This window comes from Mesoplodon bidens (genome assembly GCF_964165515.1).
Source record: "Mesoplodon bidens genome assembly, chromosome: 2".
Lineage (NCBI taxonomy): Eukaryota > Metazoa > Chordata > Mammalia > Artiodactyla > Ziphiidae > Mesoplodon > Mesoplodon bidens.
Window position 1 is genome coordinate 175,379,021 of NC_138177.1, and position 16,247 is coordinate 175,395,267.

General features: G+C 48.1%; 1 protein-coding gene across 2 annotated transcripts in view; it reads right to left on the reverse strand.

The window, feature by feature from the left end:
- Nucleotides 1-3,318: 3,318 nt before the first annotated feature.
- TMEM51 (transmembrane protein 51) overlaps nt 3,319-16,247 on the reverse strand; it is a 48,205-nt gene continuing 35,276 nt past the window's right edge. The window contains exons 2-4 of one of the 2 annotated variants that reach the window (XM_081224964.1): nt 12,330-12,404; nt 6,561-7,100; nt 3,319-4,462 (exon numbers count right to left, since the gene is read on the reverse strand). In XM_081224964.1, the coding sequence (XP_081081090.1) occupies nt 4,054-4,462; nt 6,561-6,898 (747 nt within the window). In that variant the 5' untranslated portion in view covers nt 6,899-7,100; nt 12,330-12,404 and the 3' untranslated portion in view covers nt 3,319-4,053. The remainder of the gene's footprint in view (nt 4,463-6,560; nt 7,101-12,329; nt 12,405-16,247) is intronic. The other variant, XM_081224965.1, reaches the window with a different exon arrangement.

Consider the following 16,247-nt stretch of genomic DNA (forward strand, 5'->3'; position numbering starts at 1 on the left):
TATTACAAAATATTGGCTATATTCCCTGTGTTGTACAGTACATCCTTGAGCCTATCGTACACCCAGAAGTTTACATCTCTCACCTCCCCACCCTGTATTGTACCCTCCTCCCCCTCCACGCTGGCAACCATTAGTTTGTTCTCTATATCTGTGACTCTCCTTCTTTTTTGGTATATTCGGTAGTTTGTTGTATTTTTTACATTCCATATATAGGTGATATCCTACAGTATTTGTTTTTGTTTGACTTATTTCACTTACCACAATGCCCTCCAAGTCCACCCATGTTGCTGCAAATGGCAAAATTTCGTTCTTTTTTAAGGCTGAGTAGTATTCCATTGGTTATATGTACCACAGCTTCTTTATCCATTCATCTCTTTTTAAATTTTTTTTTTTTTTTTTTGCGGTACGCGGGCCTCTCACTGTTGTGGCCTCCCCTGTTGCAGAGCACAGGCTCCAGATGCACAGGCTCAACGGCCATGGCTCATGGGCCCAGCCGCTCCGCGGCACGTGGGATCCTCCCAGACCGGGGCACAAACCCGTGTCCCCTGCATCGGCAGACGGACTCTCAACCACTGCGCCACCAGGGAAGCCCCTTTCCATTCATCTCTTGATGACACTTAGGTTGCTTCCATATCTGGGTAATTGTAAATAATGACGCTCCGAACATTGGGGTGCATGTATCTTTTCAAATACATGTTTTTGAAAACACGTGTTTTTGTTTTTTTCGGATTTATACCCAGGAGTGGAGTTGCGAGGTCATATGGTAGTTCTAGTTTTAGTTTTCTGAGAACCCTCCATACTGTTTTCCACAGTGGCTGTGCCTGTTTACATTCCTACCAACACTGTACCAGGGTTCCATTTTCTCTAAACATTGTAAATTTTCTTCCTAGGGGTAATTGAGATGGTAGTTCAATAATAACATAAGATCAGGTGAAGTCTAAAGACATTTTAGAAAACCTGGATAAAGTAAGAAAACATCTGTTCGCTGGCATCTGAATGTTAGAGAGACACCAAGACATGTGGGCCAAGTTCTGGAGAGAAGGGAAACACGGACGCAAGCTTGACATTTGGTGCAGCTTTCCTCCTTGGGGCATTTGCTGATTCAAATCTTACAGCCCAGGAGCTGAAAAGCCAAGGAGTTCAAAAGACTCTCACCACAGAAGCTGCTGGCATCCCTTGACTTGTAGGTGCAGCACTCTAGTCCTGCCTCTGTGGTCACTGCCTCCGCCTCTTCTTTGTATATAATCTCCTCCTGTCTCTCACTTATAAGTACACTTACAGATGGCACTTAGGGCGAGGAGAGTCTCAACTCAAAATCCTTATATCCGCAAAACTTTACCTTGTAAGGTAACATTCTCAGGTCCCAGGGATTAGAGCCTGAGATCTTTGGGGCCACCAGTCAGCCCACTGTAAGCCCTAAACGTCTTCTCTCCTGAGGAAGGTCTAGGCTGGGCAGAAACCCCGACAGACATCTACCAGAGGCCAGATTGAGAGCCCTTTTAGAAGGTCATTTCTCAGCTCATTTGGAACCTTGCTATTGCCCCTTTTTTTTTCTTTTCTTTTCGGTACGTGGGTCTCTCACTGTTGCGGCCTCTCCCGTTGCGGAGCACAGGCTCTGGACGCGCAGGCTCAGCAGCCATGGCTTACAGGCCCAGCCGCTCCGTGGCATGTGGGATCCTCCCGGACCGGGGCACGAACCCGTGTCCCCTGCATTGACAGGCGGACTCTCAACCACTGCGCCACCAGGGAAGCCCTGCCCTTTCTTTTTTCCTCCTGTTTGTACTCATCAGGGGGAAGCATTAAGAGTAAATGAGGGGCTTCCCTCGTGGCGCAGTGGTTAAGAATCCGCCTGCCAATGCAGGGGACACGGGTTCAAGCCCTGGTCTGGGAAGATCCCATATGCTGTGAAGCAACTAAGCCCGTGCGCCACAACTACTGAGCCTGCATGCCACAGCTACTGAAGCCCACGCGCCTAGAATCCGAGCTCCTCAGCAAGAGAAGCCACTGCAATGAGAAGCCTGTGCACTGCAACGAAGAGTAGCCCCCACTCGCCGCAGCTAGAGAAAGTCCACGTGCAGCAACGAAGGCCCAACGCAGTCAAAAATAAATAAGTAAATAAAATAACTTTAAAAAAATTTATTTTAAAAAGGAGTAAATGAATAGCAAGTCTAGCCCAGAGATACATGGAGAGGCACAGGCTGGCTCAGGGGTGGGCTGGGACCAGACCAGGCCTCCGGGTATCCCAGGCCACTGAGCAGTTACCCGGTGCTCCGGTATTGCAGCTCCCTTTTTATAGATGGATTTACATAAGGAAATGAAAGGTTGGAATTTCGGCACGGTCGCCAATTCTGATATACGAAGGTGCTTGACTTCCTAATTGCTGCTCCTTCTCTCCCACAGGAGCTTTTAGGAAACATCAGGGCCTGAGAATGTGCTCTTCTAACCACTCTCCTAGGTATACAGACCCCCAGCAGCCCACTCCACGCTTGCCAGGACCAGGAAGGGAAATTTTTTTTTTGCCCCTGGGCCGCGCCGCATGGCATGTGGAACTTCCCCGACCAGGGACTGAACCCGAGCCCCCCCGGCATTGGAATCGCAGCGTCTTAACCACTGGGCCACCAGGGAAGTCCCAGGAAGGGAACTTTGGACTCAGATTTTTCTTCCCAGACTCCCACTCCACAGTCAAGACCCTGACCCCAGACGTCCCTGGTCCTCTCATTCAGCCCAGCCTCAGCAGTCTGCCATCTGCTGCATGTTCTCGTTTGTTGAATTTCTCTCCTGGGCTCCGCAGGTAGGCACCCTGCCCTCTCCACGAGGACACGCTCACTCTGCATGATCATACAGCCCATCTGGGCCAGTTCCCAGAAGAGCTGTCATAGGATGTTTAGACAGGTAGAGAGCTGCTGTCTAAATACCCAGAACTTTCTGTTGGGCATGTGGGTTGACAGGGACAGTCTCAGCTCTTGGGAAGCACAGGTCCTCATTCAAAGTCTGCAAAAGCCCTCTCCACCGAGTGGCGCACTAGAGTGTTTACGAATTCAGGCCCTGGAGGCCTAGGTTCAAATCCCAGCTCTGTCATTTCCTAGCGGTGTGACATGGGGCCCTTTAATTCACCGGATTCTTCGTGAACTAACCCACAGGAAGTAATACGTGGCTTGGGTACAGCTGCAAATGAGATAAATACGTGAGGTGCTTAGCACAGCGCCTGGCATATACTAAGTGTTCAGGATATATTAGCTAGTATCATTCTCATCAGTGAGATTTCTCCCTAAGCAAGTCAGTATTGGAAGAACTGCTAAAGTAATTCAGCACCAAATGTGTGACATAGAAAATATTTTATTACAAAAAGCTCAGTTGCAAGGCATTTTAGAAGGAAAAGAGCATCCCAGACGGCTTTCCTTTTTCTGCCATTACACAGGAGAGACTAGCAAAGTCTACCAATTACAACTAGGACCTTATGCATCCTCAGGCTTTGGGCCCTCAAAAGAACTGATGGCATCAGGGGCTCTGAGAACCCCACCCGGGTCTCACCCCAGGGTAATCATCCAGCCTCTCATTTGGCTTAATTCGCAAAACGGGCCCATGGCCTCTCTATAAAGCGGGTCATCTTTCCTACCCACAGTTCAGGATACCAGGGAAAAAGTGAAGGCATAACTTGTCTTCTTTTGGAAACAAAACAGTCCTAGTGGAAGCAAAACAAAACCACAATCTAAACCAGTTGCTAGGTATCCTTTCCTAATTGGAGCGAGGAGTGTCATCACTGGCGATTCAGAGTCGCGGAAGGACAAGGGGGAAGATGCCGGCGCCATCCCTGGATGGGGGTCACAGCATCTCGAGATCCGAAGCAGCAGCTCTTTCGGATGCACCTACTGTGTGAGGTCCTGGGGGCCGCAGAGTCGCTCCTGAATCCCCTCACCCCTCACCCCCGGCCCCGTCCAAATTGCTAAGGACACACCTGGCCCCTCCGCTTCTCAACGGTGGCTGAGTGGCTTCATTCGGGATCTGTTGGCGTGGAGGTTGAGTGACAGGAGGGAACACACCCGGGAGGGGTCGTCAGTCCGGGGGCCGGGAGTTGGGGGCCTTCTCTTGGACCTCATCATACTGTGGGGGGGGAGTCAGAGGCTCGATGGACGGAGGAGGCACATTTTTGTCTGGCAGGTTGATCCTAAAGTCTTTGAGGTGAAGCTTTTCGGATTTTATCCTTCGAACTTTCAGCGGCTTCAGGCGTTTGGCCAACTTGGAGTTCTGCCTGTCGGGGGGGTTCCCCGGGCTGGTCTCCACGTCAGCCCTGGTTGTGGTGGGGCTTGTCTCATCCAGCCCCGTCAAGGACTCGTAGGAGGGGAGAGAGATGCTCATCCTGGGGTTCTGGTCCGGTTCCCTCGCTTCCGAGTAGTTTGTGCTCATCACTTCCTCATAGCTGGGGACGTAGTACCTTGAGGAGGCCTCCTCCTCCTCCTCTTGGCTGCAACACACCAAGCACAGACACGGGAGTGTTAGCCTGCGCTCAAGTCATTTAAAATCACAAATAGATGGACTCCAAATCCCATGTTGCCGCTGGGACCACATATGCCAGCCTTGTAAACAACAAATGTGTCCAAGAAGTGATAAGAGCTAACACTTCAACTGTTGGCTATGAGCCAGGCACTGTCCCAAGTACATATGAACCAATGTCATCTTCCTAATGACACTATGGGTTGGGTTCTATTAGTATACCCATTTTACAGATGGGGAAATGGATACATTGAGGTTAAGTGACTTGGTCATACCTTTAAGAAGTGGCAGGGCAGGAAATGAATGCCACATTCTCAACTACTACACCGTATCATCTGGGAGTTAACCTCCCTTGCCTTTTAGCCTCACACTTAATAGCATGCTGAGTGGGCTATTCCGATGCCCAGCTGGGCATCCTTTGACCAAAGACAACATAAACATGCATGAAACAGCTGCAAATTTGAAGCAAAATGGCTGTCCCTGGGTAGAGAAGGAATATCTGGAATGTAAAATTTACACGTATCTCAAATTATTCTGTAATTTTGTCTTTCACGTTCACCATTAGACTCAAAGGATAGGTCAGGTCCTCAGCCTTAGTCTCATTTGACTGTTGAAAGAGAAAACCAAAAGGTCAGGGCAGTTTTTACAGATTTATAGGGAGTAATGCCAATAGCCATTTTCCAGCACCCTACACTTGAACCTGTATAGGGGATAATGGCCAACAGCAGAAACCTCACTGTTTGCCTGGGCTTTCCTCTCATCTCCTTTAGGAATGAACTTGTGAGCTCATAGCTAGGGTGGGTAATGATGGGTGACTGATTTCCTTCTTTGTTCTTTTCTCTATTTCCCAAGTTTTCTAGAATATGCCTGTTTATCTTTAACTCTCAGAAAATCGGTTTAATTTTTCCAAAATAAAAACAACTCCCGTCCCACTATAAAGATAAGACATTCTTACTGACAATTCAAACGACACAGAAAAGTCTAATGAAGAAGATAGAAACATCCGAAATTGTTCCACTCAGAGACCATCACTGTTAACATTCTGTCGTATACCTTTCCAGATCTTTCTCTAATTCCATAGCCGCAACATTTGATGTGATGAAAACCTTTCCTAACATGCTGTGTTTTATATAACCTCCTTTTCTCAGTGTGGGGGATACGGACCCACATTAGCAAATATAGATCAGTGATGGCTGTGTAGAACTCCACTGAATGGGCATGTCATACTTCAGCTCGACTGATGGATATTTACATTGCCACCTGTCTTTGCTATTCTCAGCAATGCTCTGATAAACATATGAGCACAAAACCCTTTGCGCTTGTGTGATTGTCTCCCAAAGACAAGCTCTTAGGAAGAGAACTGATGGGTGCACATGGCCTCTTACTGTGAACGCCCCTTCAGTAAGGTTATGTCAGTCAACACTCTGATCAGCAACCCACTTCCCTACAAACCTCCAACCCCGGGGGCAGTCTATCTGGGCCAATATGAAAGCCAAAGAATGACGATGCCTTTTTTTGGTTGTTTGCATTTCCTGACTAATGAGGTCGAACATCATCAGTGTGAATATCTATGAAATGCTTGTTTGTGTCCTTTGTCTATTTTCCTACTGATGTGTTCCTCTTTCATATTCATTTGTGAGGGCTCTTTTTATACTAGGGATATCAACCTTTATCATATGTTCCCCGATTTACCACTTATCTTTTAAATCTGTTCGTGGTATTTTGGGTCAGAGAGAACACTACTTCCCAACCTTTTCAACTTAAAGCATAAACACACAGGACACTAGGGTAAAGGGACAAGCTTCCAGTGTGCAGGCTCTGGCCACCCCGGGAGCCATGCAGAACCCCTGGAGGTGTCAAAGTCTTGCCACACCTGTAATGCATTCAAGCCACATGATCTGGGAAACTTTGGGATCGAAGGACAAAGTTATTGGTAAAATGATAAACTGTTTTACAGAAGCGTTAATGGGAGAAAGCCTCCTCGACCACAATGTTCTCGTCATCGTTGAGCCCTGCGCGTGTGGGCGCGCGTGTCCGTCTCCCATCCGGGGCGGGTGGCCAGGCCTCACCTGTCTTCCTCGTGGGCGTGAGGCTCGACCCCCGGGGGCTGGATGTGCGCCAGCTCCTCAGCGTGCCGCTGCTTCCTCTTGTCACGGATACTCAGGCAGATGGACAGGAGCAGCAGCATCACCCCGGCCCCGACCAGCACGTAGGCTACGGAGAAGGTCTTGTTCTTGAGAATGCCGCTCCCTATCTCCGTCTTGTTCCCCTGAGCGGTTGGCTTTTCGGTAGCGCTGAACCCGGGGACCAGGTTCCACATGGCCATGATGACCCCGAGGACCAGCATCCCCAGGCCAATGGCAGTCAGCGCGTAGTGCGAGCCGTTGGCTTTGGACTGGGCCATCATGCCAGCGGGAGCGGGGCAAGGCCCGGGTTCAAAGGAAGAAAATAAATAAATAAAAAACAGCAGCAGCACCAACAAAAACCCCTTAAACGCCTTGCACTAAATCCCTAGCGCCACGCTAAAAAAAAAAACAGCAGCCAGACTCTCAAGGGATGGTTTCAAGCAAATGTGAGGCATCCCGTGTGGACAGCTGCGGCTGGGAGGTCTGTAAGGAAAGCAGAGAGGAGAGAGGAAAATCAGTGCTGATTCCAAGTGCTCTGGTGAACACAGCGGCTGTGCTCCTGAAGGTGGGGAGAAGCGGGACTGAGTCACAGGCTCCTGCTGGGCTCGCCTCTGATGCATTCCAAGGTCTTAGGTGCCCCTGTTCCTTCTGTGGTCCGCCTACCCCCACCCGAAAAGGAAAAGCGAGACCGTTCCCTGCAAGAGGCCGGAAAGGTCAGAGCTGCAGGTCGTTCAAACATTTGGTGGGATTTAATGAAGTGCAATAAAATCTCACCTCTTCCCGGGTACGGCGAGGAGAGTGAATGACGGCCTGCCGGAGCCACGAGCAACGGTTGTGACAGAATCGCCTGGCTGACCGGCATCGGTCAGTGATTTGACCCGGTCCAACGGCCGACCGCGGACCCTCACCACCCTCAGTGGCTCCCTATTTCCCGCAGCACAAAACCCAGGCTCCCTGGAGTCATGCTCATGGCCGGCTCCACCAGGCCCTGCCTCTCCCACTCGTGTCGCTCCTCGCCCTCCTTCGCAAACCCCCTCCTGCATTTCTGCGCTTCTCTGATCGCCGGGGCTCAGCTGCCCTCCTGTGTGTCCCGCAAGCCACCAGCAACTACCGAGGCAAGTCTCTCTCTTTCCGTGACCACATCTTTTTCACTCTGCTCCTGGGACATAACAGGGCCCCCCAGGGCTTCCCTGGTGGCGCAGTGGTTGAGAGCCCGCCTGCCGATGCAGGGGACACGGGTTCGTGCCCCGGTCCGGGAGGATCCCACACGCCGCGGAGCGGCTGGTCCCGTGAGCCATGGCTGCTGAGCCTGTGCATCTGGAGCCTGTGCTCTGCAACGGGAGAGGCCACAACAGTGAGAGGCCCGCATACCACAAAAGAAAAACAAAAAAAAAAACAAAACCAGGGCCCCCCCAAAATGTCTGCTGAATCAAACGAATGAAATGAACAGAGGCCAGATGAAGCTGTCCTGCAAGACACACTTCTTTTCAGCCACACGGAGTTTTGCTTTTCTTAAAGGGGCAGAAGCCTGCACATCCTTCATCTCAGCTGCTGTGCCCAGCTGGATGAGAAACCCTCTCCCAGGAAGCAGCTCAGAGACCTTGTGCTAAAGGCAGCGGTCAGCCGTCCTGGGAGTCCGTAACCATGTGCTGGCTGGGAGAGGGAGCCAGATCAGCCAGTGACTTGAAGAGTTGAGTGTAAAACGCTTTCAGGGGGCGGGGGGACCAGCGAGCAAGGCTCCTGGCTAATTACTCCTCAAATACGTTAGTCCTGCCTAAGCAACTTTTGCAGGACAGTAAAACTTTACTGCTGTTTCGACGGGCAAGGTCCTGTTTGCCATTCTGCATTCTTTCTGCTCCTTGCGAAAGGACGGCTAACCAGGCCATGTGAAAGCTGATGCTGCCGAGATATTTTCTCATCAAGCACTGGGCTCCATGCGAAACTGGCCACTTTGTTCAAAAATACTCTAAAAATAATTGGGATAACATCCTCTATCGGCTTGAAGTCAGTTCCTTCTCTCTCTCTTTTTTTCTTCCACTCAACAAATATTTCTTGTGCGACTGCTAAGCAGTGTTAGGTGCTGGAGAAACACTGGTGAGCAAGTTAAGGATTAGGGGGGCTTCCAGGTCAGCAGGAAAACAGTCTACAGGGAATAACAAAGTGGGAAGAAAGTACAGGAACTGTGGCTCTAGGCAGCTGGGTGTCTTAAGTCAGGCTGGAGGGCATATGGAAAGTCTCTGTGAGAGAAGCCCCACCTCACATAATAGGATCTGCATCTGCCCCTGAGTGCATTGGGCACGTGTGTGTACATACATGCACACCCATGCATGCGTGCTGGTATATGACCATGCACATGTATGCGTACATACAGAGTACTGAACAGGGAGCCCTGACCCCATCCTTACTGATTCTCCCCCAGGGCTGGTTGGGGCCGCGGGTGCTGAGAGGCGCAGCTCTGGCCTTTGTAGGAGCCTCTGCCCTGCATCCTGGGATTTCCTTGCCCAGATCTTGTTTAGCAACTGTCCATTCCTGCTGGAGACATGTGCAGCGAGACCAGCTGGGAACAGTCTACGGTACACACAAGGCTGTGTGTTTCTCACGTCACTCACAGCCAGCGAAGGGAAGGAGGAGGGGTTTGGCAGCCCTAGGAATGCATGGGTCCTGCCAAATGGACTGGAGACAAGGCCAGACTTGGAGGGCTCCGTGGTGGAGAGGTGCAGCCCGAGCCTCGTGCTGGAAGCAGGAGAGATGAAGAAACCATTTACTGAGCACCTGCTCAGGGCCAGACAGGCAGGCTTCGTTCCCAGGAGGCTGACAGCCTGTTTATTAAACCAGTGATGGGGCCATGTTATCTCTCCCTGCTTCCTCTTCTCCTTAATTCTCAATTCAAGCTTTGCCTTATGCTGTCACGTGAGTAAAACAGGTCCCCGATGAGAGACACGGGCAGAGATGAACATGTCAGAATTAACACATTTTTGGCCTGTTAAATCGTCAATGACTGAAAACAGGCACTAATATCCAGTGTGGGTGAGGGTGTCGGGATGGGCAATTTCATACAATTTTTCTGGATGGCAAGTTTTGGCATTCGTGGATCAAAAGTTTCAAAACTGTTTATACCCTTAGGCTCCATTTAATTCCCACTTCTAAGAATTATGCACAGGGCAAGGATATTCATCATAGCTTTATAGTAGCGAGAAACTAGAAACTACTTAAATAGCCAATAATCTGGGTTTGGTTAAATAAAATATGGTACATGCACTTATTCAATTATGGTCTCATAGCAGCTAATGATACATTTTAAAGTCAAACAAGAGTAGGCTCAGTGTGATTCTAATTTTAATAAAACTCCATACATGGGTCTGTATATATGAATATACAGGGGAAAGGGCTGAACGATCCTACTACGTTAAAATAAAAAAGAGACAATATACTTTCCTGTATGCAAACATGTATGTAAAATCCCAGAAAAGGGGCACATTCCAAACTTGTGCCAAAGATTGCTTCTGGGGATGGAGGGGGCTTGGGAAGTGTAACTTTTACTCTATTGCTGTATTTTGAATTTTCTACAGTCAGAATGTGTTGTCACAAGGCAACATAGCTTGGTTGTTAAGTGTGAGCTTTGGAACGAGGCTGCCTGGACTCTGATCCTCACTCTGTACACCTTGCCAGATGAGTGACCTTGGACAAGTTACTTAACCTCTCTGCGCCTCAGTTTCCACAACTGTAAGGTGGAGATAAAGGCTCTCTAGGATGCACCTCATAAGGGAGTTATAATAAATAAAAAAGTAAATAGACCTAAAGCACCTAGAATAGTATGTGACCAGCACACGGTAAATTCTTACGGAAAGGTTTGTTATTATTTAAAGCCTGCATTCTCAATGGGGTGAGATCACCCACAAGGGGGAAACAACTGGCTCTTGGGGATGGTGCAAAATAATCTTACCTGTTACAATAGTCTGTGATCCTCCAGATACCCAGCATGTCAGCGGCATTAAAATTTCATGGGGCAGGGGTTGGGAGAGCATTACAAAAAGAAGGTCTAAAAAGACTCCTCCACAAACAACCCAATCCAAAAATGGGCAGAAGACCTAAATAGACAATTCACCAAAGAAGATATACAGACTGCCAACAAACACATGAAAGAATGCTCAACATCATTAATCATTAGAGAAATGCAAATCAAAACTACAATGAGATATCATCTCACACCAGTCAGAATGGCCATCATCAAAAAATCTAGAAACAATAAATGCTGGAGAGGGTGTGGAGAAAAGGGAACACTCTTGCACTGCTGGTGGGAATGTGAATTGGTACAGCCACTATGGAGAACAGTATGGAGGTTCCTTAAAAAACTACAAATAGAACTACCATATGACCCAGCAATCCCACTACTGGGCATATACCCTGAGAAAACCATAATTCAAAAAGAGTCATGTACCAAAATGTTCATTGCAGCTCTATTCACAATAGCCCAGAGATGGAAACCACCTAAGTGTCCATCATCGGATGAATGGATAAAGAAGATGTGGCACATATATACAATGGAATATTACTCAGCCATAAAAAGAAACGAAATTGAGCTATTTGTAATGAGGTGGATAGACCTAGAGTCTGTCATACAGAGTGAAGTAAGTCAGAAAGAGAAAGACAAATACTGTATGCTAACACATATATATGTAATTAAAGAAAAAAAAATGTCATGAAGAACCTAGGGGTAAAACAGGAATAAAGACACAGACCTACTTGAGAATGGACTTGAGGGTATGGGGAGGGGGAAGGGTAAGCTGTGACAAAGCGAGAGAGAGGCATGGACATATATACAGTACCAAACGTAAAATAGATAACTAGTGGGAAGCAGCCACATAGCACAGGGAGATCAGCTCAGTGCTTTGTGACCACCTAGAGGGGTGGGATAGGGAGGGTGGGAGGGAGGGAGACGCAAGAGGGAAGGGATGTGGGAACAGATGTATATGTATAACTGATTCAGTTTGTTATAAAGCAGAAACTAATTAAAAAAAAAAAAAAAAAAAAAAAAAGGCTCCTCCAGGAAGGAACGGCAGTCGGGGAAGAAAAGGTTGGGAGACACCAATGAACGTATTATATTAAATTTCAAAACGCTCACATTATACAAACCATGATGTTTACAGTTATTTTCTCTGTGTGCTGGGATTACAATGATTTTTATTTTCTTTTTCTTTCTGGGAGGATAAGAATTGGAAAACACAGAAATGTGTTGCTTTTCAAATAAGAAAATGAAATAAAGGTGTTTTTTGTGGGGGTTCATGGTAGGGTTACGTGTCCAATGGTAGCTTAAAACTGTTCATCATTTCCACCCTCCCTCTGGAGACCAGGATCTTGACGGTTCACTGGGGGTGTGGACACCCAGTTCCCCGAGGTGCAGCTGGCGGCTATTTATCTTGTTTCTGGCTTGTTGACCCACGTTATATTTAGCATGATGTTCTTTCCCTTCCAAAAATAATGGAAAGAAGCTAATTTTGTGCTTAGAGGATTTGGACCACATAGTTTCCAAGATGTCCCTAAAACAGAGGCGCCTTGGTGAACAGCCTGGGGTCCCAGCTCAGCCGGACTCACCTCTGGACCCAGGAGTTGGATCCATCATGGCTCAGGTTCAAGGCAGCCCTAAGGGATAAGTGAGTGATCCTGTATCTGGGTTTTCAAGAAAATGGTGAACCAGTTAAGAGAGGCACCTACCTGTTGTTACCCAGGGAGCCTCCAGGCAGGCCTGACAACAACTCTTCATGCTAAAATCTTGAGTTAAGGATCCACCTGTAAAAAACCAGAAATGCAGCTTTCTAAGTAGGCTGTGAGCATGTCAATTTGAGGTACTCCTGGGGGAGGCACGTGTTTGCTTTTTGGAGGGAAGGTACATGCAAAATAATTCAAGATTCTGTACTAAGAGTGGGGCTGCAGAAGGATGATGATATGGCGGCTACACTGACAAAATCTTTCCATGGTTTTCTCCATCTTACACAAGTGCTCCTGAGAGTAAAAGGAGGAGAAACACTCCCCAGGTCATTTTATGAGGAATCTGTAATCTTGACCCCAAAAGCGACAAGGCAGGAGAGGAAAATGACAGCTCAATTTGATCGGCTAGAGCAGAAACAAAAATCCTAAACAAAATATCAGCTAATGGAATCCAAGGTTTTTAAAAAAGGTTTACCCCAAGAATGTAGAGTTGATTCAACATTAGAAAATCGAATAATGTCATGTCCCAGCATAAAGGATAAACCACGACAGCAGCTGACTATGCAGTTATAGTCCAGCGGAGTACTACGCAGCAGAGAAAAGGAATAAACGGCAGCTACATGCACCAGCGTGGCCCATTCTGACACATGTGAGGTTGAACAGGAAAGCACATTGCAGAAGAACACGCACAGCATGATTCTATAATATTTATATGAAGTTCAAAACCAGGCAATGTATTGCTTTATCTTTGCGATTATTAGGAAGAAAGGAAAAATTATAAACTAAAATTTAGGACAACAGTTATCTCCCTGGAGGAGTGAGAAATGGTGCTGGGGAGGAATAATGAAGGGTACAAGGATGTTTATTAAATTATTTCTTAAATGTCACACATATCTTATATATACTCTTTTGACTGGCTGGAATATTTTGCAGTAGGAGATTCTGAAAGTCCGTCAATGTCTTTCCATAACTCTTAGCATAGAATCTGAACTCCTCTGCTGTGGCCTTCAAATCCCACCAGACTAGACTGGGCTCCTGCCTCTCTCATATCTTATCTCTTGGCTCACCAACCCTCTGTGGCTTCCTGTCTGTTTCTAGTCACACTAAGCATATCCTGCCCCAGGGCCTTTGCACTTACTGTTCCTGATACCCGAAACTCTTCCACCTGTCTCTCTTGTTTGTCCACTTCTTTACTACTTCTGTCTCTCAGCTCAAATGCCACGTCCTCAGCAAGGATTTCCTTGACCACACTGTAAATAATGTCCCCTCCCTCACCCAGCTACTCTCAAGCCCCATGCTTCGGTCCCTATGACATTCCTTCTCATGGATGGATGACATTAATTCAGTCTATGATCGTCTTGTTTTGCTTTCCTGTTGCTTCCCTGTCTCCCCCACTGGAGTGTAAACTCCCTGAAAGTAAGTTCTCGTCTGCCTTGTTCACCTCTGTATGCCCAGCACCCAGCATAGAGTGCCAGGACCATACCAGGTGCTTAATAACTATTTGCAGAATGATTGAATGACTATCTAGCAAGTTAAAAAGTTTAACTGATGCCCCATATCAATTAGGGGAAATGCCTAGTCCAAGGTTGGCACCGAGGAGGAGAGGATTAGATAGAGCTAATTTTCAGGATACCCATCTTGTGTCTGTATGCAAATGATTTGCCAGCAACATGGGAAAGGCACCCAGGTTAAAAGTGACTTCCATTCTGACCCGAGATGGTGACTCTATCAATATTCCCTGGTGGGGTTTGAGGTTTCAGCTAGTCCCTGGTCTTCCCAGCATGTAGGTAAGCACCCAGAGCTTTGTTCCTCCAACCTGGGCAGCTGCTGTCTTTATTCCCGTACATCTTTGACCAAGTAGAGCCAGAGCCAGGGACTTCCCTGGGGACAGGGGAGGGGCTGTGCCCTGGAGAGAGTAGTCACAGCTCTGTCATCTGAGTGCTCACCAGGCTGAGCTGGGGGTGGGGTGTTGGGAGTGGTCATTATCACCAGTCCACACTTGGATCAGAGTCTCTCTCTATAGACATAGAGACAATATGAAGACAATGATTTAAATAAAATCAAACGATAGAAAACAGCACTGCTCTGACTGAAACAGCACAGTGTTCCAAGTGTTGATGGGCAAGCCTTCCCTTGCCCTGCTTCTCGCTGAATCCCAGCAATTCTCTGGAACACAGTTTAGAAACCTGGGCTCTGATCTAGACCCTCACGTGGCCTTTGAGCTCTGCCCTGTGGCCCCGGAAGGCACAGTTCCAGAAGCAGCCAGCCCGGCTAGCTTTAGGGGGAGGAAATCTCGGCAGTCGGAGGTGTCTGGCAGCACAACGGGCCCGTGTGACAAAGAGGCTCCTTGACGATTCTCCCCGAGCCCCAAACTCTTCCTGCCAAGCTGCATAATTGGGAAAGGGATCCCCAGCTCCATTCGCAGGAACCAGGCTGTGCTACATTCCCGTCACAAAGGAAGAATTCAGTGGGGCCCTTTGGCCAAGTTTCAGCTCACAAACACTTTTGTCACCAAGTTCCAGTCCCATGCCACAGGGAAGGGGTGGGAGCCAGAGGAAAGGCTCTGAGCCACCGCTGCCGCTGCCCCTGTCCCACCGGGGAGTTTCAGGCTACCTCCCCAAGGGCCAAGGTCAAAGGGTGTTGGGTTCCTATTCTTTTAGAACAGGTTCTTGTAGACTGTGCACTCAGGAAAAAACGGAAAGCACTGTGCAAATGAGTCCTAAAGGCAAAGGAGAGAGGAGGGCTGCCTGAGCCAGAGAGCGCTGATGGGAAAAAGAAAAAGAAAGGATACTGAGTAAACTGTGAGGCAGACTAACGATAATAATAGGAACAGCTCAAGAAGGAATCAGGCACCCTTTCTAAAGGCATCCAATCCTCACAGACGCCCTTCAAAGATGATTAGCCCCACTATATCTGAGTCTCCGAGAGGTTAAGTAATTTGCCCTGGGTCACACAGCTGTAAGCTGCAGATTCAAGTTTCACAATCAAATCTAGCTGACTTGGAAGCCCACCTCCTTTCCCTTGCACCACACCAGCCCCTGCAAGGCCGAGTCCCTGTGGGCCACTCCCTGGGTGGGGCATGCAGGCCAGAAATGGGCAACGCACAGTTCACCCCTGGAGATACTTCATCACCAAAGCATGAGGGGTAACATATGTGCATTTCTTTTAAAACGACTTTTTAAAGAATTGGTTTCCAACAATTCCTGGATCCCTACTGTGTGCCAGGGTCTTTGGGGGATACACAGATGTGTGAGACTACCGTTACAGTCCAGCAGGAAGACAGGTGATTCTTTCTTATAGAAGGAAGTCAACATCAGGTAAGAGGGAACGTGCGTTGGACTCTGTGCCAGGCCCTCTGTTGAGCTCTTTCCATGCATAAACATTTAATAGTTATTAGTCCTACCTAGGACACTGCAGTTCAGAGAGGCAAAGTAACTGGTCCAAGGTCACACAGCTAGGCAGGGGTAAGGTATGTCTGATTCTAAAGCCCATGCTTTGCACCACTAAGCACTAAAACGGGGGTACGTAAAATGAGCCTACAGAGAGAGCGACCAATTCACTTTGAAGGGGGCAGGAAGGAGGAGGATAAGGCAGCAGCTCTCTAGGACCTGGAGGCATCTGTAACCTCTCCTTGGGCGGAGTTTGGGGGCAGGAGGAGATAAGGTGTCCCGTGGGAAGGGTACAGCCTGGGAAAGTGCACAGAGATGGGAGAACAGACACCTCCCAGGATGCACCACTTCTTGCAGAGAAAAGAGGCAGCTTCCCCTCCGCAGCATAAGACATCAGTGAATTTGATAAGACCTGACGTCTCCAGTCTCCTTGCTAATCCATTAAGTGTTGCTGAAATTCAGGAAGGAAATTAAGGAAGGCAAATTCAAGTCTGAAGACTCCAGGAGCCATAAACAGAAGGAGCAAGTTAACAAA